This window comes from Haliotis rufescens, unplaced genomic scaffold, assembly GCF_023055435.1.
Source record: "Haliotis rufescens isolate VD_foot unplaced genomic scaffold, xgHalRufe1.0.p SCAF_6, whole genome shotgun sequence".
NCBI classification, from domain to species: Eukaryota; Metazoa; Mollusca; class Gastropoda; order Lepetellida; family Haliotidae; genus Haliotis; species Haliotis rufescens.
In genome coordinates this window covers 30,046,203-30,073,668 of record NW_025964334.1, presented here as the reverse complement: position 1 = coordinate 30,073,668, position 27,466 = coordinate 30,046,203, and the positions used below count along the sequence as shown (strand labels likewise).

At 38.2% G+C, this 27,466-nt stretch overlaps 1 protein-coding gene across 5 annotated transcripts in view; it reads right to left on the bottom strand.

The window, feature by feature from the left end:
• LOC124141029 overlaps positions 1 to 25,701 on the bottom strand; it is a 65,912-nt gene extending 40,211 nt beyond the window's left edge. Inside the window, exon 1 of one of the 5 annotated variants that reach the window (XM_046508885.2) lies at positions 25,134 to 25,701. In XM_046508885.2, the coding sequence (XP_046364841.1) occupies positions 25,134 to 25,255 (122 nt within the window). In that variant the 5' untranslated portion in view covers positions 25,256 to 25,701. Of the gene's footprint in view, positions 1 to 19,663; positions 19,736 to 25,133 lie in introns of those variants that run through there. The other 4 variants (XM_046508886.2, XM_046508889.2, XM_048386101.1 and 1 more) reach the window with 4 other exon arrangements.
• Between the last annotated feature and the right edge of the window lie 1,765 nt (positions 25,702 to 27,466).

Genomic DNA, 27,466 nt, shown 5'->3' with positions numbered 1-27,466 from the left:
CATTCAATAGGCAATTCATCTGTCATCGGATCTTTGATGAAAAGAAGTTCACGTCTTTACCTACCGGCTGCATCCGTCTGCGTAACCTAGGGATTCAAGTGTTCCCTCACCCCGCCGAAAATCCGGCTTGATTCCTCACATTGGTATGTTGTAAGATGCCTCATGTTTATTTTACTTTTTCATCATGCACGTAAATGTATGATGATTGTATTATGTTGACTTAACATATATGGTTGGGTTTTTTTCAGGAAAAGGACATAACATGCTCAACTCTGTCTTGCATGTTATGGCCTATATTTAGAAAACAAATATGAAATAGCAAAATCGCTCAGAGAGAATAGCAATTACATTTGTTTACCGTGCTGACCGAATGAGAAACCCGCTTCCTGATAAGACCAACTTCCGGCTGTTGCTAAGCAACTGAAAGTAGCAAGTAAACAATGATGGCGTCTCGTGACTGGCTCACGGGCGAAAACTTCCTAATTTGTAATATTCTTCTCCTTGATGTAAGCACCGCCGTTCAGGATGCTGCAGCTGGGGTGAAGTTGTCATGTTAATTAAGAGACTTGAGAGTTGGGGAGCTTAACATTTCCTTGACTCTCAATGAAAATGGAAACTATTTCTTTCCTACTCTATCAATGCCACGGCGTGTCAACACCATTTGCAGCATATATTTCATATATGAGGGTTCAGAAAACATGACTGTTATTGACTTCATTCACCCGACCATAATTACTGGAGTGAGTATGGTTTCCGCCCCTTTTTGCAACATTCCAGCAACAGGGAACACCAGGAATTTGCTTCACACATTGTAACCATGAGGGGAATCGAAACGGGGTCTTCGGCGTGACGAGATAACGCTTCAACCACTAGGCTACCCCACCTCCCCTTATTACTTGTGTTGCTTCATGTACAGTGTGCAAGTACTGATTGGTAAAATTCGTTTTTGGTCAGATGGTCGGGGGACACGAGTGGCCCAGTCGTCTGACGAACCTCAATTCGCTGTGAGGTTTGGCGTCCCTTGGGCACGCCAGAAACCATGATCGTGGGTTCTCATCCCCGTTCGCCCCGATTATGTTTCAAGATTTGTCAGCACCATACCTGTGTTATTGGGTTTCACCAAAGCGGTATCGCTTCGAGCTAAGACTTGCATCACTTCGGGATTTCCTCCCACATCAAGCTGACAAACCCTATTATTACGGGAAAAGTGTTCAAAAGCGGCGTTTAATCCAACTCACTCACTTATTACAAGTCATCCGTATGTTTATTTTGTTAATCACAATTCCTGATGCTTTTGATGCTATTAAACACCTAATTATTCTAAAGATATCTATTAGTTTCATAGGAAAAAGTCGCATTAAGAAAATGCAGTATGAAACGCTACCAGTTTATAAGTCACCGGCTGTAGGAAAAAAGTGAAACAAAATTCAATACATTATACCAATAAATACCCCAAGTACGTTCTGAGATTAAAATACAAGTACATTTATATGCGTCCAAATAAGAGTGAAACTTTGAAAATATATGTACCGTCTATGGCATTATACTATTTCTATACCTCATTGACTTCTTTTATAACAAATCCAAATACTTAATAGATTGAAACATTCATCCTGAGCATGAGCTATCGTCTTTCAGGTTCGTTTAGACGTGACAACTAGACCAATCAACGTGCTGGAAGACCATTTCGTTTGAAGATCTTTATTATCGATCTACTTAAATGTTTGGTCCTCTTTCAGATAACTCTGAGGTGATCTTACAGTTTGATGGAGTGATGAACTGGGGTTTTATATCAACAACTCAGAAGACGTTATCTAGTTATTTCAATGGATATTATAGACTGCTGCTCCAGTTGGCCAAAATATTTTTTTAAGAGTAAGAAATATGCTGACATAGCAAAATGCGAAAACCCATACGTATATACAAGACGAAACCTGACTTACGACAAGAGCACTGTCTCATACATTTCTATAATGGTGCTGTTACACCCAATATAACGTCATTGTACGTTTCCATGCGTGGTTTTATCACGTGATGATTCCTCCTAATGTTCTAGGAAACGACATTGTCTTTGTTTCGGCAGACAAAAAACTTGACGCCTAGTTACGTATAGTCTGTCGCCTGAGTTTTCTTTAAAGATGCACAGCTTTCATGGTGAAGTGGATAGAGCGTCTGCCCAGAGGTTGGATCCCCTGACCGGGTCATACCACAAGACATTACAAAATGGTATTTGTTGTGGCGCTCGGCATTAAGGGGATGAAACAAGTAAGTATATTGTGTCTGAGTAGGGTATCCATGTTGAATTGCGGCTATAATATATCTAACCTTTCCCCCTTCGAAGAGATGAGAGAAACATGATATTTCACGAGAAACATGGAATACCAGTATCCTATTTATTGTATACTTTTTTAAAGTTAACGTAAATTCTCCCTACGCAACAAGCAGGGATGTTTCACCTTCCCTTGGAATTGTGACTTAAAAAGTAGTTCCGAGTTTGCAAAATCTTAATAAATATAAAAAAAGTCTCAACAAATATTTGAGGTAACGACATTTCTTTATCATACATTTAGATATGATTATAAACAAAATCAACTTCGAAAAAAATATTCTTGAAATCTACGAGACCGCTGTTGGAAGCGAAGGAATACACGCTGGTCAAGTATCAAAATGGCGCTTTGCGAAACGAACAGTCACGATTGCCGAGTTAAATGAGAAATTAACAGTTTAAAACGTAACATTTTCGAGAGAATAACAAACGGCAAGAAGCGGTATAAACTCCATAAATGACTATCTGTCTTAATTTTGCCTTGTCAGTGTGGAACTAACGTAAAAAGGACGTCAACAGTCTGTGTGATAAAGGGAGACAATTTGAGGGGAGGTAACTCTTGTATGACAATAGTTCCTTCAAAGTGTTAAGTTCACTGCAGTGAAATATCAAGTGTTATGACCACTACAGTGAAAAATCAAATGTTATATTCACTGCAATGAAAATATCACTTTCTCAATTTCAGAAAACTCAGTCTTTCACACTGAAGTATATAATAAAAATACTTTTTTCTACATGTTTGTGCTTCTTAAAGTTTAAAGACTCCATATCACCATGCATTATCACTAACTACACAATCCAATACAATTCAGCACAATCAAATTTAATTTCAGGCTAAATAGGTTTAGATTTTGTTTTCGTATAAATATAAAATGTCAAAGCAAGAGAATAACCAGGCTCTATTCTATTGCATGTACAAGGCAAGATAGCGGTGAAATTATATGACAGATCACTGAAAATTAGTGTTGACACCAGGTGTTATCGAAAAGGGTAAGCATGTCCCTCCCTACTAGTAGCTTCCGCAACTCACAACATCTGTGAAAAAGGTCCTTTGACATATTCAAATTAAAGGTTCCGCTGCGAATGGAAAGTTTTATACTTTTCTTCTTACGATTATGAATCTGTCCAGGGCGCTGGACACCATAGAAAACATATCTCGTGACGCATAAGATGAATCTGTGAAGAGAGCGGGACACCATAGGGTCGACATCTCGTGAGGCACTGGATGAATCTGTCAAGAACACTGAACACAATAGAGTACATATCTCGTGAAGCACTAGATGAATCCGTCAAGAAAGCTGAACACGAAAGGGTCTATATCTCGTGAGGTATTAGATGAATCTGTCAATAGAGCGGGACACATTAGGGTCCACATCTCGTGAAGCATGAGATGAATCTGTGAAAAGAGTTGAACACCATAGAGTACATATCTCGTGAAGTATTACGTGACAGGGCCCCTGGGCTTTTGAGTCAGACGAAATAGCTGTTTACAATTGAGACGACATTCATTTTTAAATATCTAACATTTACAGGATGGATAAACAAGAACCGTGCCTTTTCAATAATTCATCTTTCGACGACCGTATAAGCTGGAAATGACACCAGTGTAAAACGTGTCGGGAACATTAGACATTCCAATTTCGAGATGTTGAGTGAACTATCTCAAGGACTGTCAGGCTTCCGTGGTTATATTAGTATGCAAAACATGATGGTGATAGTTTGTCTCGGTGAGTCTGCGTTAAGAGAACAATTGCTCCTCAAGGGTTTGATGTTCCTCTCCACAGAAGCATCATGTGTGTACATTCACAGAGTAGAGTAATATTGATTAAGTCTATTTACTGCAAGACGATCTACACAATTCGTCGGTACGAAAAGTGATGTTGCTGAAAGCTTGATGAAAGTCTTTCAAAGTGCTGAAAGAACGTGGGATTATCGTTGTTATTCATAGTCTCAGGGGAACCACAAAAATCTAAATTGTCAGCAATGTGTGGGGGTACAATTTCATTACACGAACCAAATACTTGATAAGATTAAATCATTGTAGCACATGGGCACTCCCGTTAGTCCTGTATCGATTCTTAAAATTGGACTTTGTGGACTGCACCAATCCCAGGAACAACTTGTGCACCAACATACGTGGTGTATGACGTGTCAAGAAGCTGGATCTTTTTCACATTCACTGACAATGCGATTTTACGATGAAACCTGGTTAATTCACATTAATGGGGACCATAAGTCGAGTTACCCAAAGTTCGAGACAAGCGAGGTCTAAAACTTTCCCAAAACATCTATTAAAGGAGGAGCCAAACAATTGTTTTCGGAACACATTTTTATCAGGACATCCAGTATGACTAGTGAAAAAATTGTGCTTTTTTAGTAAAACATTGGGACAAAATATCTATTTATTGCTTTTATATATATAAAAACACCTCAGGTGAGGTGAGGTGTTTTATTCCCTTAGCACAAGGCTGAGTAACATCAATTGACATGTTTTAAGGTCTTTTGGTATAACCACCGACCTTTCGCCAGACGCTCTATTCCCTAGACCAAGGAGGTGGTCAAAGAAATATGAAGGGTATTCTGTTAGTAAGGTTCGCTGATGAGGAGAATAATGAAGGAGACACCGTTATCACTGGGCGCGCCCCTGCTTTGCAGAGGCGGACATTGATATATTATAATCATCATTGGCATTACAACACCAATATTGGTAATATCATTTTTAGCACACTCATCAATAGTCATACCATGATATATGTGAAGCAAACGTCACGTTTGATGAGCTTTGGAATGGTTCGTGGCGGATGCTTTGGAATGGTTGGGAAAACACTTGTCGATATAAACTATACTCATATATAAAAAACCCTATCCTCTACTTGTATACGACATATCTATCTACCTATCTATCAATCCATCCATTATCCATCATCCATCCCCTCTCTCACTCACCAACCCATCAATCAACATCCATCCATCCACCCATCCATCCATTTATTCTTCCATCAATCTGTGAACCTACAACTCATGAATACTTCATCACGTTCATCACCAAATTGATAAAGGTTTAAAATAACACAGCTTTGATATGTGCCATAGAATGTTTACCAATAACATAGATGTGTGTATTTGCCAAACAGACGTTATGCTGTAAAATATTCAGCCCAATTCCCAGCCAATCACACTCATCTTATGTGTACGTTGCATCAAGAGGATGACCTACAAGTAAACTCAGCATTAATGCATTCAGATGGAGCCGATGTGGAAACAGAGACAGCAATATTACTCCAATTGCTAAGAGTGTAAGATGAGTCAACAAATTTGTCCTTCGACAAGGTCAAAGATTTTGATTAAATATGGCGGTGGAGGGATTGCGGGTGAGAGTTATTTACTAGAAGGGGTCACGTTTCTGATTATCTTCAAATGTTTATTGATTCTCAGCTTCACAGACCTGTAGCGTAACGCAACTGCTGCGATAATTTAGTTAATGGGTATTTCATATCTGCTATCACGAAACATCACTTCCTTTCGCTCTCCAGTTTCTTTCAAGCGTATTCGGTCACTGAGCCTCCCAAAAAATAGGCATTGTGACTACTGCGTCAATTTGCTCCGTCTTGCCAATTTCTACTCTGTAAATTAAATATTCCACCGTGTTCTTCATCTTCAAGATGCATACTTTGAATGCATACTTTAGTATTGGAACATTGATTAATGGTTAGACATGTCAACACCAACATATGCAATATGAAAGATGAATTTGAAATTCAATTTACGTTTTTTGTTTGTTTATGGCTGATCTGAAAGAAAAATCTTTGGGCTCGATGTTTGCATGCTTTTTGCTGTAAAACATCATGCCAACTTTGAGCCCAAAGATTTTCTTTCAGACCGACGCGATAGTTTCAACGGCTTCGATCCACACAATGTTATTGCCCTGGCACTGAATCAATGGCGTTCGTCATTGCTTCAAGGCTTCGTTATGTATAAGGTTAGCTTCTAACTAAACTAGCAGTGTAAATACTAGCATTTATGTAATCAACTTATGACCATAACTCGAACGCTCAACAGCGGATATAACGACGAACACACAGAGACACTCAAAATCAGTTCTTTACATTCAAAAATTAAAGGTCTTTATTCTCATGACCCAAAACGTTGATTACCCCTCCAGTGGTGAATTGGGTTCGCTACAGTCGGATATTCCAAATATACTTATTATGTCCGAAGTTAGTTATATTTTCTTATAAGATGAAGTGAAATGTATGTCTGCCATCAAATTTAAACAATACAGAATTTCTTACTCTAGTAGTCGCATTTTATAGACAGAATATATCCACTTTAAAGGCAATAGTCTAATCACTGTTTTACTATTGTTAATTGAGGGTATAAAAACAGATATCCGTACTTAATCCAGTTGATCACTTGCAATCAATTGTTTATTACCGCTTTGAACAACCAAACGTGGCCGCGGATGGTTTGATAGGCTGATTGGTGACACGTGAGCAGCTCAGAGATTAACAGTTCGTATTAAATATAAGCCACCGATGCTGTGGTGAGGCCAAGCGATACTGTAGATATAAGTGTCAGAATCGGTATTAGAATTGTGTCATAAATAATCAAGTGGAAATTATACATACTAATTTATTTGAACATGTCTATTGCAACCAAATTGTTCAAAAGAAACCTTAAATAGAACACTGGCAAACACGCTGTTCAGATAACAGATAGGAAAGGCAGTGCGTGGTGCTATATTTCCATTGCACTTTGATAACGCTAGGTTATAAACAGCCCATGTTTTGCTTTAATTACGTTAAAACAAAGCCCAGGGTTTCTTTGAACCGGTTTTAGCTTCCTATTTCTATTGATGTATTATCACAAAGCCTCCATAACGCAAAAACACAATGCACACAAGGCTTCTTTAATTCAGCTGCAGCTGCGAGGAAATGCCTCTGCGATATTGATTCATAAACTATATTTGTGCGATACATGGGCTATAAAGCACAGCGAGTTACCAGCGTGAACGCGAGGGGTTCAAAAGAGCATGAAAATATTTGCAATCTGGCTGCTTAATGGCCATCAGTTGAACAAAACAGGTGATAAACATTAGGGAGCAGGGTCAATCAATACTGGGTTGGGTTCTGGCATGGTCCTTGATTGATAACAAACGTCAGGAAAGTAGCACTGCATGTATTTTAACATTAGGTTTGTTATGCACGAACAAGGATTTAAATTTAGACGTGTTAGAGATTTCAAAATCGTATCTTTTCTACATTTGGGTTTTAAGAGCCAATTCTCAAAAGATTTCAAACTCCTAAGCCAGCAAGAAAATTCACGAAAACGGACACGAATTCAATATAAATTTAAATTCGATTAGAAAGAGGGAAAAGAACATGCTGAATATGAAAACAGGTCCGACCCTATCTGTAGACCCTGCTCTGTGGTATAATGAAACAAAAACACAAATCATTGAAATTACACCAAGTGTTTAAATGGAACTCCAAATGGATGATCTTGTCCTCCCCACCACCAAAGCTCGCATTTGATTATTTTTATCACTTTTGAGTAATATCAGTTCTTGAAATAAGCATATTTATAACTTACATGTATATTGTTACTGATGCTCTATTAAATTCTTTTACCGACTGGCTAAGCATGTTTGAGTATGACAGAACATCCCATCTGGTGACTTGTTCATGTGAGGAGTGATACGTGTAAACAAGTTTTGGCTAGTGGAAGGGCTATTGCATATCGATTAATCTTACAGGCTCGCAGAAAATGTCGTCAATGTTTAAAAGTGATCATCGTTACCGCGTTTCATTTAGTTGTCTGGGAATGATAAAGTTCACTCAATGAAAAACGTGGTAAATGCGTTTATGCACGAATTACCTTTAATTATTATGTGGATGTGAAATCATAGGAACATTGACAGTCTGTTGTTTTTTTGTAAGATGAATGGGGAAGTGATGACCTCGCGTTCAAGGTTATTAAACTTATATTTATATGTATGTACATGTGTGTTTGGCTGCTTGTTCTAGGTCGGACTAATTCTGGTTTTATATTGCTAGCCAACTGAGATACCATGCGCAGTTTAACATGGATACCCCACTTAGACACATTGTACTGACTCCGAGCCGGCCTGGCCTTGTTTTATCCCCTTAATGACTATCGGCGGGCAGGGTAACAACAAGTACCTTATAACGTCTTTAGGTATGCGGCGAAGATCGAACCACTGACCTCCCACACTCCGGAGAGACGAGTGAGTAAGATGAATGGACAAAACCTAAATCATACTACGAAATCTTTACACGCGAATTAAAAACATCCACATTATACCAACTGTGATTTTATGACCAAACCCTGAATCAACAAAAGTAACCATACAGAAATGGCGTCAACAATCTTAGACAAAAAGGAAACGCCCGCTGTTATCAATTACAGTTATTTTACGAAGCTCCGCTGCGTCTCATAAAACCATTAATGTAAAATGTTCAGCCAAATGAAGAAACCATTTTCAAGCAGCAGCCTTTGGCGTCATGAATTACCTGACCCCGGTATATGTATTCAAAGTATGTCTTTATATTGACGCTTGCCATACGCACGGGTTTGTATTGGTAGTTGTGACATGGAGAAACAAAACATCAAACGGACTACAAAACAGCTTATCTTGTTTTCAGTCAATAAACAATACTGCTGAAAATTACAAGATGAACATCGCCATCTAAAGCCCTAGAGCTTCATTTGTATCCATGAATGACATATGTTTGTCGTTAGTCGTCACCTTTTAACGTGACACTGGGGGCAAAACTATCTGAAGTTGGTAAAAACGTCTAACTTAGTTTTGTTTGAACAATATTTCATTTTTATCTGGCCTTGCTTCACAAATTTCTTTAAAAGAGTATGTCAAAATGTGGACTATTTTGGATTGAATGAGAATGAGTTGAAGTGCATCAGCAGGAATAGGACGCGTCGTTTGTCAACATGATGCACGATGCTATCCCACACTGTGATCTTTACATGGTGCTTTCATACACCCATACTCACAGGCATTTACTGTTTTAATTGAAGTTATAGGAGTGTCAGAGTTTACCTGTAGAGCAGAACATGCTTACCATTAAGGCGAGGACTTTTTTCATCACTAAGTTGCAGTGATCCATTCACATATATTTCGCCACTATTTTGCCTTTTATGCCAAGTGGAATGTGTTTCGGCAGATATTCGAGACTGGTGAATTCTCTGGCGTTGATGTTTCGAATTCGATTGCTTTATATTGCGTTAGATTTGTTAAATAACTGCAGTGAATAGAAAGGCAACAAAAACTAAGAAGTAAGAACGTTTGTTCGACCCCGATAAATGGAACCCCTGCTTTAACATACGCTCCGACGACAAATGCGATCCTCAATGCTTTGTTTGAAAGAAGCGATTTTAAAAATAATAGTGACCCCGCTGAGAATTGAACGCTAGTCTTCGGCGTGACAAGTGAAATCTTTTCTCATTACGCAATCCCACCGCCTAAGACAGAACAAGTTATGTTACACGCACAAATAATAGTCGTGAGAAAAATTAGAAGGACAAATGGACCAAAGAAAAGCATATGAAAAATGAGATATGAACACGTGACCATTGCTTCCTGCAATATCGTGGCAGAACCATTTGCGATTATAGGAACATGTTTTCTTTGATCAAAACAACATCTTAATTAGAACAGACTACAATATACATGTAAAATACAGGCTCACTCATAAAGCACTACAACAAAGACTAAGGAATCGTACACCAAAGCAACATCCCGATGGATTTCACCACAGAACAATACGTTTAAGAAGAGTTCTTCACCTCTTTAAACGCATAAATAATTAAATTTAAAAATAGCATTCGACGAATGAGGACCCTCTGGGTACCACTTCCACCGTCGTCAAAAATATCCCAGTCGTTGGAAGGTCACCTCAATGCAGTATATTTTCCCGTTCCAATTAAGCATGTTTTCTGTTAATCTTGTGTGCCATTCTGGTTTACCCTAATAACTGGACCCAAAAAAATGTAATAGTCACAGGAGAATATTTCAAATATCAACTTTAATTAGTAGAAATACATGTATAGGTCTCATGAGAGGAATATTGACATTTTGGCAGTGTTATATATGGCGTGAGCATTTGCGAGAAATTCTGATTGGCAATCAGCTGAACAACACCAATACATGATCAATGCTCGCTATGTTGACGTCATGCCTGAGAGTGAGAAATGCCAATTCTTATTATTTTCCCGTTGTATACATCTTCGTTCACCGGAAAAGGCAGGCATGCTGAGACGCGATCCTTGGAAATTAAAGGAAATAGTTTTTACACAAATATTTGACTTATTTTCTTGTCTCAGTTTGTACTGGCCGAATCAATTCAACAAATAATCTTTTTTCAAATTACATGTAAACACTAATTTTGCTGATAATAATATAACACAAAATACATAATTTTGAAATGATTTATTTTATTTGTAGATAGTTTTTTATTGGTGAAATTATTTGTTGAACTTGTTCTTTTTATTTTGAATATTGAATATAAAGTGGTGGGTGCTACCGGTAGGGCAGGTCATGACTACCCTTAACGCGAACACCCGTTATCATCATTGATTTTCAGCGATCCATTCGTATAATTTTGCCATTTACGTCCAACGGAATCTGTTTTAGTAGATAATCGAGCATGGCTATATTCTGGCGTTGACGTGTTACATTGACACCATAATTATATTTCTGTCTTCAGAGAGTATATTTTGTGAAGACTGCAAACTAACATTGATTTCAAGTCTGACACCTCATTAAATGAACATGATTGACAGATCATATTCTAAGACATATTCAGGGCTGTTAAGGTCAACGTGTTCAGTTGCACACTTCGAGAAGATTATCTTGGTAATATATATTACACATTAGTAACACCTTTGTGACGTCATAACTTTGTTAATAGCCCCACTTACGTCACTGATGACGTAAAATGAGGGTTAATAATCTATACTGACATGAATACTTTTGGCAAAAAATGTTGACGTTTTTTTGTGCGATTGTGCTGCATTTAAAATTTAGTAAACATATTCAGCTGGATCACTGTGTACATAAAGGGCACACCCTGCACTGTATACAGTTAGTACAAGAATAAGAATTTTCTAAAAGCCACGTGTTATATAATTTTCTCTTCAACTGTTTTCGCCATTAATTTACAGCTGGAGAGTTAATATTTTGGTCACCAAATTGAAGAAAATATGTTTCCGGTACCGGACTAATTTTTGGTAAATAATTTGGGACACTAAAATATAGACCGAGTCAAAAACAAGCGGATGTGAGGTATAACACAATACTCTCGCAACTTATTGCTAAAAATCTCTGGTGAAATGAAAACATAAACAAGGATAACGAATCTTGTTTTAGCTCATAATAAGTCTTCCTTATCTCCCGAAATAGATTCTGTAGGGCGTAAAAGGCATCATATTGATGGAAAATGCATGAATGTATCTCTGAAAATGACACCAGGTGTTCGTGGAAAGGGTGAGCATGCTTTTGCTTTAAATTCTTCCTTTTGCATGATGATGGTACGAGAGCCACTTTGACGTTAGTCTCATGCCAGTAACTATCTCCAAATGGCCATGCAGCCCACTGCCGTAAGGCGCCATGACAACACAAAGAGATAGACTATATATAGTGAGGAAGTGATTTAGGAAAGTAGGGTGAAAGTCCCAAATTACGTTTACCACTGTGGTCGGGATCGTCAGCCTGGCCATGTATCTCACAGAACAAGGAACACATGACATAAATCTGGGAATCGAACCCACATTCATTTTAACGAGTTTTAGCGCCCTTGACCAATAGACCACCGTGCCTAATTGCCCTCGTATGCTTATCACAACTGTTTTCACAAAGATAGTAATAGATGGTAGTTTGATATCAAGAACAACGCCCAAGTCATCTTGGCACGAAGACATGCAATCAAGAAAGCCGTTGAGCATGACCTCCCGATCAAATTTAGTCACCTCGTCTGGCAAACAATGGAGTGCTGGGAATCTATATATTCTTGGTCCTTCGGATTTTGCATGTAAAAGGTTCTTTACGGAATGTGACACAAATATCTTGACATGAAAAGTCATCTATGGTAATAAATGTATAAAACACAATCTTTCATTCAACAGCTTCCAATAAAAAATACAAACCTGCTGAGGTTAAAATGAGATTTCAAGAAAGGGTACAACGTGTACACCTGATGAGGTTAAAATGAGGTTTCAAGAAAGGGTACAACGTGTACACCTGATGAGGTGAAAATGAGGTTTCCAGAAAAGGTACAAAGTATATACCTGATATGATTAAAATGAGGTTTCAAGAAAGGGAACAACGTGTATACCTGATGAGGTTAAAATGAGGTTTCAAGAAAGGGTGCTACGTATGTACCTGATGAGATTAAAATGAAATTTCAAGAAAGGGTAAAACGTGTACACCTGATGAGGTTTAAATGTGGTTTCAAGAAAGGGTACAAAATTTATATCTGATGAGATTAAAATGAGGTTTAAAAAAAGGGTACAAAGTATATACCCGATGAGATTAAAATGAGGTTTCAAGAAAGGGTAAAACGTGGACACCTGATGAGGTTTAAATGAGGTTTTAAGAAAGGGTACAACGAATATACCTGATGGGATTAAAATGAGGTTTCAAGAAAGGGTACAACGTGTACACCTGCTTGCGTTAAAATATGGTTTCAAGAAAGGGTAAAACGGATATAAACCTGCTGAAACTAAAATGAGGTTTCAAGAAAGGGTAACATTAAAAACATCCTCCTCATTAAACACACACTGAGTGCTAACCTCGGGGAATAGCTGCAGGAGAAAGAATACCATGCCTCCTTGGAAGTGACATGATGTGGTTGCCTGATTGGATTCTGTTGTCAATCAATCCGTTCTCCCTAGATGGTGCCAACTCATGCAGAAGACACAAATCCAAATGTGACCTGTGTGGGGGGCCATCTTTCTGCATGGCGACTCCCGTTAAGTACACTGTAATGAGGTTTGGTCGAGACATCGAGACCTAGGTAATGGAATGTGGTAGCTTCAGGAGAGGAACAAACACACGGATGGTTTGGAGATTGGAAGAATCATGGTATCGTTCATTTGTCAGTAATCGTTGCCACAGACTGATACACGTTACACAATTTTCGTTGAATATCGGGGGTCATTTGGACAGGTCGTGGGCGGGTGTAGTTTACCGTTGATTTCAGCTTGTGGGCGAATGGCTTCGAAATACCTATCATCAGAGTATTCAAGTATTGACGCCCTCCAAATACACTGCGTTGATTTTAAATTACTTTCTGCTCATATCCCCTAATTGCGATATTTCTTTCACGTGTAGAAGACCGTTATCTAGTAAGTAATTAAGTTTTTTCAGTACCAACAATAGTAATTTGGTAAGTTTAAAGTACCAACAGCTTTAGAATATGATCACTTATAAAACATTGAACTTTTATCTCTCAGAAATTAAAAAGTAAATTATTGAGTGATAAGAGACTACAATGAAATATCTGTAACTCAAACTCAATTAACTCAATTTATCGTTTACGTTATAAAACATTATGTTCCAGGTGACACTGGTATGTACTCGCTGCTTGTCTCGAACTATGGATAGTCCCATAAAATTTCGATCGTACCCTGACATCGAATTTAGGAAGTTTCACTATCTAGGAATAAATAATATCACATACTTTTACCTTTTCAAATGTGACTCTCAAAAACTACATTGTAGTTTGCTTTTCAGACAAGTATTTAATTATTAAAATAATGGAAAGGAAACAAAATAAGGCGTGATTTATCTTAAACGTGGAGCATCAAAGGTGTGGGTTATGAAAGAAACAGAACAAGTAATTTGGGAAGTTTGCCAAAAAATGACATATTTCAGAGAAGAATTAATATATTGTTACCCTGCAAGCCGGGAAAGCAAGTACTCCACCTTTCCATAACATATGGCTATTCCCGAAAGGGTTAAAGTATCACTTTTTAGACACCCCATCTGAATACCATAGTGATAAAATAGGTCTTGTCATCAGGCTACATAGAAAGTGAGCTTGTACATTTGCTGTAGCCAATAGAGGCTTGTCTAACGATCAATCTGCACTGCACTATTGCAAGATCCGTTTTGAAACCAAATAGACAATGGAGACCTTCTTGGTGTAGCCCTAGGCTGTTGTAATTAGAAGTCAGCCATGGTCAGGGGCAAGATGAGATTTCTTCCTCAGGCTGCAATGGCACTGTGGGGGTAGTTGATTACTTAATATATAGCTGGAGACTTGCAGATATTCTCTTTGCCTCAAAGATTAGTGCAGTTATAAGGTGGCAAAAAAGTGACTGAGTGAAGGAGTTAAGGAGGTAATATAAACATTATTTTAATGTGCTAGGAAAGTCAAACTGGTACATGTTGAGACAAAAACCAACAGGTACGCATATGGCGCTGACAGTGTAGCATTGTTATCTGGGATTCCATAAGCAAGTAATGAAAATAATGAACCCAGAATACAAAAAAGGGAATACCCAAAATAAAATGTCAACAAGAATCAGAGTAAGAGAGTTAATTTAATTTTACGATGCTAACGTCAAATATGAAAAATGAGAGTAGCCATTTGAAAACTGTATGTTTAAGGTGAAGGGGATATACACTGAGAGGTCTGTCAATTGCATCTCACAGTGTTTGGCAATATATGCAAACGTTTTGCAGTTTGCAAAATACATGTACCTTGCATCAGCCCTTATGCCCATAGTAGCATGCCAAAAGTAATTATGATCATCCCGTGTGTAGCACCTCTTGCATGAGTGAGTTGGGTTCATCTCCGCTATTAATAGTAAATCATATATATCACTGCGGGTCAGCTTAATGGTGGAGGAACGTTCGAACACATGCCGGTCTTAGACGTTTCCCATTTTGATGAAAGCCACAGGTGTATGGTGCTTATGAACCAAAAAATAATAATCAGGGTGAATCCGGATCGTGTATGTATAAAGCCAGTCTCCCCGTAGTAGTTAGCAGACCAACAATCCTACATGATGTTCAGCCCTATCTAGCAAGTCTACCAAAGGTCGTTAGCAGATCAACAATCCGACATGATGTGCAGCAATACATGCGTCTTGCAGTTGGAGAGGGAGACCAATGCATCTCAGTTTTCGAATCCTTGTTCATTATTCTGGTCACATTTCAGACTACACGGCTTCATTATTCTCACCGCCAGGATCGGTTAAAGTGACAAGAACAACTAACTGACTGGAATACTCCTCGTGGTTCTGTTTGAGATTGCAGGCAAGACGTAAACAGTGGAAATCGGTTAAACACTTTGCAAGTTACATTGATTTTGGATGGTCGTGAATACCCTATTCTGAAGGTCTGAGCGCCGATTGTTGGATTATGTCTGGTAGAATTCGCTCTGAAAGACCAGGACTACTAATGGTGTCGAGCATATCTCAAGTCATTGATTGCCTTGTGTCTGAGCTACAATGGTACGAGGTTGAATTCCTCTAAACTGTAAAATGTTCAAAGACGTGGTCAAAAGTTGAAATATATCTGCTTTCTTCAGACTTGTAAAACACTTCGTGATGAAGACAGTCAGCATATCATGGTGCCAAGTGACGGTCAATCTGAGAATTACCCCAAACATATTCCAACGTTGAGATTAAACTTCTTCCCACGTATCGGGGGCATAGAGTAAATCCAATATGTTTTTAGTTTATTTATAGAAATATTGACTCTCCCAATATCCTGCTAGGTTTGCAAGCATTATTCCTCTGTGGGGATTATTTTGAAATGCATCGATGGACAGCGAATAATGATTTTAAAGTTAAAAAGCCAATAAAATTGGTTGCCAGGGTAAACGACGATTTATGAGCATTGGCTAAACATTAAATTGATCGGCGAGTTGCAGTCATCTCTTGATTTAAGAATGTTTCCAGTATGGCGGAACAAAAATCAATATAAGTACCACTGCTGCATTTGCAAATATGGGTCTAAAACATTTATGTCGGTTAGCCGGCTTGCGTTATGTTTCATATATATTATACGTTTATATAGTCGTGAATGAGGTGTTGTGAAATCTTACTCTATTCTGTAACACGCTGACACTCTTTTACTACAACAATTATATGCGACATAGAGACATAGCACTGGTTTCACTCATTGTATCCGTGTGAGGAATCGAGCCCCGGTCTTCGGTTTGAAGAACTAAACCTTTAACCAATAGGCTTCCCCCTCAACCTTCTCCTTTGGAAAGCGCGTGCATGATGTCGAAATAGAGGCTTTATGACTAGTTAATGTGAACCTTGCACCAGAGTGTGTTTTTATGCCGCTTTCAGCAATGTTCCACCAATATCAGGGCGGATAACAAGAAAAGTGGGGTTCACACATAGTACCCGTGTGGGGAATCGAACCCGGTGCCTTCGGCGTCTCGAGTGAATGCTTTAACAACAAGGCCCCCACCTTGAGTACGTTCTATAGTATTCGAATAAGCATGGTGATGGATGATGGAGAGTTCAAACAAAATGTGGAGTGAAAGCGACGATTAATGGCAGAAGGCATGTGATTATAGTTCTATCGAAGTATACTTTGTTAAACAACATGCAGTTAATCCTATTACGCAAAGATAAAGTAAGTCCTACTACCGATGGCGTGATAAGATGCCTGCACCTCCCTTTACAATAAGAGCAAGCCTAGGCGTCATGTGACGCATGTCATGATCAATTAGGATCAGCTAAAGCTAACTTGCATCTCACACTTGTTCATGCGACACTTACGTGTGTGTGTGTGTGTGTGTGTGTGCGTGTATATATATATATATATATATATATATATATATATATATATATATATATAGGTTGTATAACAGTACTTATAATTGTTAATCTCAACATAGTCCACCAGATTTGTACAAAAAGGCAGGTTTGCCTCACTAATCATTATTTAGATTAGTTGAGAACGCTAGTTCCCCAACATGTAAGTGTACTAAATTTGTGAGAATCTGTATATGCAATCAGGAGCCGGATATATTTGGGTGTGAGCAATAATTTCACGCTAGCTTTCTGATAGCTATTTTCGGCGCTGCGATATCATTAATGTTTAAAGAAAGATCATTAATTACATTCATACATTTCTTTGATGTGTGAGAATTCATTTCTGCGGCTAATTCATTCAGGTTTAGGTTTTTGTCTGGAAGAGTCCTTATGTACGTAAAACAGGTCAATAAGTTAAACAATACTTTGTTCATGAAAGTAACATAAGGGTAATTAAGGCACGTGCACAATGCTTTTCACCACCATAAGAAATTTCCTCTGAAAGCAGAGTGCATTTTATTATTCCAACTTAGCTTAATTGACATTGAAAATAATGCCACATATAAAGCCAGAATGTTGAAATCAGCCAAAACCACGCATCAGTACTATCAACTTTTGTCTTCACTCTAAAGCCGGTGGACACGTCCATTCCTCTTTTGTACTGGATTCCACAGGCCAATAACAACCCGTACAAAGACAGAGATATTGTACTGTCTTAATCCCTGTCTCAAAGATTAACCATTCTCATTTACAGAAAGTTGGAAGGTGGAGCAGATGCGATGTGGACTCGCAAAAGCTCTGAGGTTTTGCTTGAACTTTTGCAGTCTCAGAAAAGAAAGAAGGTCCATTCTATCTCACACGATAGACATAAAGGGAAAACTTCATTCCTTGACCCACGGAGCATTATCAGTAAACGTGGTGACCATAGTTACATCTCAATCTTCAAAGATTGAGGACAATTTGTCAGAAAAGAAGGCCAATGTCATCTGAAGTTACTAAGAAAACAACATGTGAAATGCCGGACTACCTCATAGATAACGTCTATGAAATTTGAGGTAGGACATTTAGGCAAGAAGCAGGCACCAGTGTTCTTGTTGTTACGTTTCTCAATAGATAAAAGGCATAATTTCTGCTCGGATTGGCAAAAACAAAACAAGGGGATTTGGCCAAGAAATCTGAGTTTAGTTTCCGGTATATCGGTGACCTGATATCGTTCAATAGTCAATTCCCTTCCACTGATTTACCCACCTGAGCTAGACATTTAAGAGACCAGTGAAACCTCATCTGTTTCATATTCAGATTTATACATAAAAATTAGATTGACAAAAAACATCTGCAAGAGGAATGACTTCAACCTTCCAACAAGTCAATTTTCCCTTTAAGTCGAGCGATATTCCAGATGCTCCAGCCTTTGGTGTCTTCATATCATTTCACAACTTTTCAACGAAGAGTGTCACACAACTCTTGCTCAAAAGTTGTTTGGTCAGGGTTGCAGCAATTTAGGGCTTAGTGAAGTGGATGAAATTTTTGTCTTATTATCTGATCAATATACAGTGTGTGTCATATACTGAACACTTTAAACTGTGTCTTATGTACTAAACAATTAAAATGTGGCTTTTATGCTTAACATATATACTGTGTTTTATATCCTGAACAATATATAATGTATCTTGTTTACAGAACAATGTAAACTGTGTCTTCTTTACTGGGCATTGGAAACTGTGTCATATACAAAATAAATTAATCTGCGTTTTCTCCACTGAAGCAAATACACTTTATCTTAAAAACTGATAGATCTTAACTGTTTCTTGTACAAAGGATTTGAGATTTCTGAGAATCATGGAAAGAATTTTGACACTTTTATTTAAATAGCGTTTTCTGAACCATATGAATAGTGCTTATACGTTGCAGCATAGAAATTACATCTTTATACTGAACTATGTAAACTGTTTTTTATATATTGCAGCATAGGTATTGCATCTTTATACTGAACTATATAAACTGTCTTGGCAAAGGACTTGTGATTTCTGACAGTTATGGAAAGAATATTGAAGCTTATATTTTAATGGCGTTTTCGGAACCATATAGACAGTGCCTTATACATTGCTCCACAGAATTTGAATCTTAATACTGAATCATATAAACTGTTTCGTAAATGAAAAATCAAATTGTGTGCTTCTTATGTTCTGGTTTTTTTTATATTCTTTTATGAATGGTGTATCAGTGAGTGAGTGGGTATGGTTTTACGCCGCTTTTAGCAATATTCCAGCAATATCACGGCTGGGGACACCAGAAATGGGCTTCACATATTTTACCCATGTCGGGAATCGAACCCGGGTCTTTGGCGTGACGAGCGAACGCTTTAACCACTAGGCAACCCGACCGCCCCGAATGGTGTATCATGACGAAAGATGCGTAACATAGTTCCTATCAATAAATGTAGATTTAAAGAACAAATAGAATTGCTCTGCGATGCAATCAATCTACACTTCATAGATTATCGATATTTTGACATACCCCATGCTCCTGAAAGCCTTATACACTCAGTGTACTATCCACGTCAAGCAGCCAGTGCACACAGCATCGACTTGTGCTTGGCACGAGTGTTTCACGTAGCGTATCAGTTACCATGGTATCACGTGCAGCCCATGTGATTCTTCAGCTGTTAACTCCTGACCCATTTACAAATGGTTTACTGATCAAAAGATCGTACACACCAAAGCACTCCATGCTTTAGTATCATTGTTGTTAATAATATCCTGTAAACCTTTGAGCATAGGTTCTGATTAGTGAATATAATTTATTCCCTTTGTATGACAATTTGTGTGTCCGGTGTCTAGAAAGCGATACATTATTGTGGATCACAGGAGCAAAGCGTCTGAGGGTGGAAATCGACCTGCCTTCAGTTTGACTTCTGGTAAATACCTAGTGTTAAACGCCAAGACAATATCAATAGATACGCGTGCTCTTGCTACATTCAAAAGTTCCATACGACTCTTGCTAAAAACGTTTGATCAGGGTTACAGAATTCAATGTCTTGGTAAAAATTTCAACACGTTTTATGGTAGATATGTGAAGGCCATTTCCACCAAATTTGACGCATAAGTGACCAAAAGGATGCCCAATGCACTTTCCTATTGTTTTTTTGTAGCATGGGTTATGTTCCCGTGTTTGTTCAGGTGACAGGTGATCTTGAATCTGCAACCTTGAGTTTTTGTCCCGGATATCTCACAAAGTGTAGTAACATGTTAATGGGCACTATTGCCGATCGATAAGGACATGTACATGTACCAAGGTAAACTGTTTTACCTTACTATGAACTTATGATCAAATAATGACGCCTTCCCTGGAACTATGAGCTCTTGTTTCAGCAGAAATTTCTTATGACTAAGGAGAGGATTTTGTTCTTTTTTATTTACATGTGACAAAATTCAGCATAAAGGAGTGAGTGAACAGTATTCCAGTTATATCACGACGTGTCAGCACAACGAAAATCGTAAAGGGATGCAGACGTTTACCACTTTGGTGAAACCCACGAGCAGAGGTATGGTATTGACAAACGTAGAAACATAATAGGGAGAAGCGGGATTTGAACTACAGCGAATTGCGGTGCCTTAGATGACCACCCGTGCCCCAAGCATAAAGAAATATACAAATGAAGACCATCAACATCACACATGGATTACATCAACACACTGTGGACAGCATGTAATTCAATCTTTAAAGGGGGACTAAGCTCGGGTAAATAGGCAGTCCTTGCAAGCTGGAATCATGTAATTCAAAACAACTTTCTACCCTCATGTTTTATTATCTAGGTAACATAGAAACATTGTCATAATTTAAAACCGGTCAAGGGATAGTATATATTGACCTCAACTGAAATGGGCTTTAGACTTTAGACCCTACTCCCCTTAAATATAGTCATTGAGTCATACTGAAAGGCTAAATGACACGTGATCTACATACGCCACAATTGATTTCCCAACCTACATACGCAACAGTACATCATCTTGATTAAACGTATATCGCAAAACAAACAATTAAATGAATAAACACAAAGTCTATACGCAAGTAGTTTGTGCTTCTGGCAGGTTACCTTTGGTGGGAGGACCGTCCAACCTTAACGATTGTTACCGTGTCCCTTATGTGTTAAAGTCCAATTTACCGGCATCAATGCAATGGTAGGAACTGACGTTAAAGTATTTGTGGTTTTCACAACCGACAACCCGTATTTCCGGTATGTACGAATGTCATGGAAACTAGATAATGATACCATCGTCAAAACTGAAGTAAGCTTTGACGGAATAGTAAAGCAGTTTCGACATTAAATATATTTAAAAACGTGATGCCTTAGCTAATCTTATGAAATACTAATAACCTTCTATGGAATTAATATTGAGCAAAAGGCATATATGTGTCATAAGTGTACCTGTTCTCATGTAACATAGACATAAAATGCATCCTCAGCACTTTTATCAGTGACCCTTTAACAGCTACGGTATCTGCTCAGATGTAATACTTCCCTGAATAGCCGTTGTAGCAATAACACAGTTATGTGTCATCATTTTAACATGTGCACGCCAATCATCCACTCATGCAGAAAACAGTTTTGCTAGCCATTTCTATTTATGACTTTCCAGCTTTGATATTGATGGGGTGTTTTTGTCAAAGAAACGAAAGTACAAAAAGTGCAGTTGTTAACGGATCCTGTCTCTATGAAATGCGATCCTGAACATCAATAAAGAGCGCCATTTGGATTCTGTTGGACAGCTGATAAAATGCGCTACTATCTTGAGACAATCAATACTGTTAGCTCCTTCACAAAGAGAAACACTTAATTTGGAGGATTTGAGGATCATGGGACTGTGTTGCATCTGAAAGGCGCCCTTGCACAATCATTTGCATCTTGATCTACAAACTGTTGCAATGGTCATCAAATGCCGCGAGAAAAAAAAGTTTTAATCATTTTATTTGCGACTGTATTCCAATATATCTAAAACCAATGTGGACATTAAAGAATCGCTTGTTGTTATTGCTAACCAGACTCCGCTTAACTAGAAAACCAACTTAACAGGTGGGTCTCATGCAGCAGTATCCTTCTCCTCCATCAGTTACTACTGATAACTCGAACTGGATAATGTGTGGATAGCTCGACACTATGGTCCTCTGGGTCCTCTGAATTTACATAGTCAGCGTCATTGCACTAGACCGTACAGTTGCTGCACGAGTGAGTGAGTTGGGACTTTTGCCGTTTTGAGCAATATCACAACAATATCACGGCGGGGGACATCAGAAATGCTTCACACATTGTACCAATGTGGGCTATTGAATCCGGGCCTTCGGCGTGGACGCGAACGCTTTAACCGCTTGGCTACCATACTGCCATGAACAGTCTCGTTAAATACTGCTTGCACTTAAGCTCAAGGCCTTGAATTGCCACTTAACGAGAGTTGACTGTACAGGGAATTGCAATCGAACATTTGAGTGTTTTGTTCTGTCCTTCAAATATAGCACACAAACCAACACCAATAGAAAAGGGAGTGAGTGAAAAGAGAATATTTTTCTCAAAACTCAATGTTGACCTTGTCCACATGTTGACATTTCATGACATAATGTACAATTACCCTTGTCATAATTATAAAGCTATAATAACTTTGGTTTTCGTCTATTTCTCATATGACAAGAATTAACTTGTCTTAATGGTATAATGTTGATAGAAAATTAATCAAACAGAAGCAGCAACGTGAATATGGTTCGGTTAATTGGCATACGAATAACACATACACATTAACACAAATAACACACGGTGCAGCGTCATCCCTATTCTTGTAAATGCCAATAATAATTATCATAAGGCTCAAGGGATCATGACAGTTATCATTACTTGTTTGATTGAACACAAGCACTGTCAACCGTGCCAAAATTGGTGCACCCCATTGCTTCAGATATCTGGAAACATCTGGATATTTTCCATTTACATGTCGGCCAAGCGATTTTTTTTTACGTTTTTAGATATAACTGACATTTATTAAATCCAAGATTTGCCCTGATTATATTTTGAGCTTTGTCAGCTCCATACCCGTCCTACTCCTCACACATTCATCTGACACGCCATGATATAACTGAAACACTGTTCAAAGCGGCTTTAAACCCAACTCAATCCGAATTATACTAGTATTTTTAGTAATTAATTCTTTGGACTTGCTGGGGACCGCCCAAGAATTCCTTGCGGACAAAAGTGAGAAAATAATTATCATATTCATAGAGAGTAGGAATGAGAAAAGACATTAATAGGTTGAATAATATCCTGATTTATCATCGATAACCTAGATGATAATGAAAGTAAAGACCACCGATGACATCATAAACGATCTTCAGCACACAAGAGGACCATGCGTGGTTATTATTTCCTCACCGTTCGATTTACATTGTACTTCTAAAATCACAAGATAATATTCCAGTATTATGGTTGTATTACAATGTCAATGAATAATCAGATATTGAATTGACTTGAGTTGAGTCATCAAACATGTTTTCTCTTGCTTTGGTTCTATGGATTATTTCCGTGCTTTGTGTCTGAAAGAATCTCGCGTTTTACTCTTTTGATTATTTTCTACTGAAATATAGATTCGGTCAAAAATCTCGCGAAAGTCTTCAATACCCTTTAACACCCAACAGTGAGTGAGCTAGTTGGGTTTAACGCCGTTTTGAACAGAATTCCACTGCGTGTCAGCTTAATGTGTCAGGAAAGCCCAAATCACCCGTTTCTTGATCACAGGTTTCTGGCATGCACAAGGGACGCAACTGTGCATAGCTAATTGCGGCGCCTCAGACGACTGGGCCACCCGTGCTCCCTCAACACTCAATCAGTTATGGTCATAGATTGTACATGTTAAGGTTCGTTGAATATGTAATATGCTTATGTCGCAAACCTTTAGTTCCACATTCAAATTGGGTGACACAATATATCGTTTGTAATGAAATATAATTACATATCAATGACCAAAACTATGCTATTCGATGCCATTCCCTATTTTGAAATGTAACATAGGTTCCCGTGTTTTTCAGGTAACAGTTGACTTGACTGATGGGCCAGGACACGCTCATCTTTTCCCTAACACCTGGCACCATCACTAAATGGCAAGTGATATGCTTATAATATATTGGGAATCGCAGAATGTTCTCGGTTTTAAACAGAGATTTCCTATGATTATGGAAATGGTTTATATCAATATCATATGTAACCTGATATACCGTAGACCATTATGAAAACATAATCAAAACAACTACTATACTGTCATACTTCACAAACCAGAACTAACTAAGAATCCGTAGTATTGTTCCAGCAATCGTTGGTATTCGTACAGTAATTCAACAGCCTACTTATTATTTACAATGACGTAATATTCCATTGGCCGTGATTCCAAAATTTCACTTCAGATCATCCTGAATAAAATGGAGGGCATTATACAAAACCATACAGCGAAAATCAACATGACCGTGTCATCCTTCTAAGAGCCAGCAAGAAGAGTTTTTAAACGGACGCTCGCATTTGTTAGCACTGTGTACACTTTTTCATAAATATACACCATTTTCTAGTTTCATAATATAAGTTATGTTCTTGCCGACGATTCACAGTTTGCAAAAGACAGGTTACTTGCCTGTCTTTATAAATATGCCAAGTAGCTACATTTGACGAAAACAGCAAAGCTATACATGAGAATATAAATATACAATGTAGAACGTTGAAGCGCACAAATGTAAGATGAGTTAATTAGTTTCCTGCTTATCTAACAATTTACATGTTGTCAGCTACATCAACACAAGCTTCACTCCATCCTTTTCTATAGGTGGAAAATATTTTGCTGGTGATATATGTATGGTAAATAAAATACATATTATGCATCAGAGCTATTTTTAAAACTACGTCACAGAAATGTATAATTTACATGTAATTAATAATCATATATTTTCAGATATATTTTACCTTGGTTTAGCCTTGGTTTTAACCCTTGGAGGTGCACCCGTTGGGGTGGACGTTTCGGTCTCCATTGGCTGGACTAAAACTTTGGTCAGGATGGACACAATCCCTTGGTCCTGGAATTCCATACACACTTCTAGCGCGGTCTGCAGTCGGTGGTGGCTGGTCTTCTATGGCTTCTCGAAGCAAGATAGTCCTCGATCGATGTCCAGGTTCTGCTTTTAACTATTTTTCCTATTGGCATCTACCATTGCAAGCTAAACAATGAAACAGTTAACAGCAAACAGAGGTTCTGGACCTTCAAAGTAACAAAGGACAACAAAGAGCATGGTCTGACAGTGTAGCCTGTGGGCACTGCTTTCACACCGGCATCTACGCTCCGTCCGCGGCTTATAGATGCTGTATATTTGTCAGTCGATGCCGGTTGTCAATTATTGGGCCAAAGCCAGATAAGCCCGCCAGGAATCGATGTGGTTCAGGTCTTCTACTCGGATTGGCCCCACCGCGGTCACAGAGTGATATTTGGCTGATGACTCTAGGGGTGCGGATTAGCAACTGCATGTCGATTGTAAGTGATGAGCTGTTCCTTCTGAAGTGTCATCTAATACCCCATCGTCTTTACAGAGCAACAGTGGACTCGGGCAGATAACGATACATGCTATTAATAGCACCAGTCTTCTAAATATTTTTGGGTGTGTTAAATGAGTGAATATTATAATATAGGGGCAACCAGAGGCCTCTTTGTACATTTTACATGCTGGTAAATAACATGATATTATCAGAAAATAACGACGCTTGTTATCAACAACACCATTAGTTTATCTTGGTGTCCATCAGGAGGTGGGGCAGCCTTGTTGTGAAATCGTTTGCTCGTCATACCGAAGGCACCGTTTCGATTCTCCACATGTGAAGCCCATATCCCCGACGTTATATTGTTGGAATATTACCATAAGCGGTGTAAAATCAAAACCATTTACTCACTTACTCTCGGTAAATAAACTCTGTAGGCTTATCGCACCAACAGCCGTACCCTATATGTGTTTCTTAGTGCAAAATATCATTGGATTTGAAGGATCATCATACATATTGCAATACTTGTCAACAACCCTGAGGCTGATGTGAATAGAAGTATATAGTACGGGATAAATATACGAATAACGAAGTGCATTATCAATAACTATATCGGCTGTTCTAATAATTATCTGATACTACAATTGAACATCATGTGTTTCTTAATGTTGAACGAGAAGTAGATATTATTGGATAAAAATAAAATAGCGATGCTCGTTATTAACAACCATATGAAGATGTTCCTTAGTTCACATAATGATTATAGAACTGTGTAAAGTATACAACCGGCAAAAAAGGCCAGTCTTGTGCACATTATGATCAGATATCAAAGGATAAATGTACATTGTGGATGTGTCTTATGTACATAATAAGCAGATATAATTGGATAACTGTACATAAGTCAATACTTGATATTAACAACCCTATGTGTGTGTGTCTTGTGCACATTGTAATCAGATATCATAGGATGGTTGTACATGAGTTGATGCTTGATGCTAAAAACCCTATATGTGTGTGTCTTGTGAACATTGTAATCAGATATCATAGGATGGTTCCACATGAGTTGACGCTTGATGTTAACAACCCTATATGTGTGTGTCTTGTGCACATTGTAATCAGATATCATAGGATTGTTGTACATAAGTTGATGCTTGATGCTAAAAACCCTATATGTTTGTGTCTTGTGAACATTGTAATCAGATATCATCGGATGGTTGTACATGAGTTGATTCTTGATGCTAAAAACCCTATATGTGTGTGTCTTGTGCACATTGTAATCAGATAGCATAGGGTATTGTACATGAGTTGATGCTTGATTCTAAAAACACTATATGTGTGTGTCTTGTGCACATTGTAATCAGATATCATAGGATGGTTGTACATGAGTTGATGCTTGATGCTAAAAACCCTATATGTGTGTGTGTCTTGTGCACATTGTAATCAGATATCATAGGATATTGTACATGAGTTGATGCTTGATGCTAAAAACCCTACATGTGTGTGTGTCTTGTGCACATTGTAATCAGATATCATAGGATATTGTACATGAGATGATGCTTGATGCTAAAAACCCTATATGTGTGTGTGTCTTGTTCACATTGTAATCAGATATCATAGGATGGTTGTACATGAGTTGATGCTTCATGCTAACAACCCTATATGTGTGTGTCCTTTGCACATTGTAATCAGATATCATAGGATGGTTGTACATGAGTTGATGCTTGATGCTAAAAACCCTATATGTGTGTGTCTTGTGCACATTGTAATCA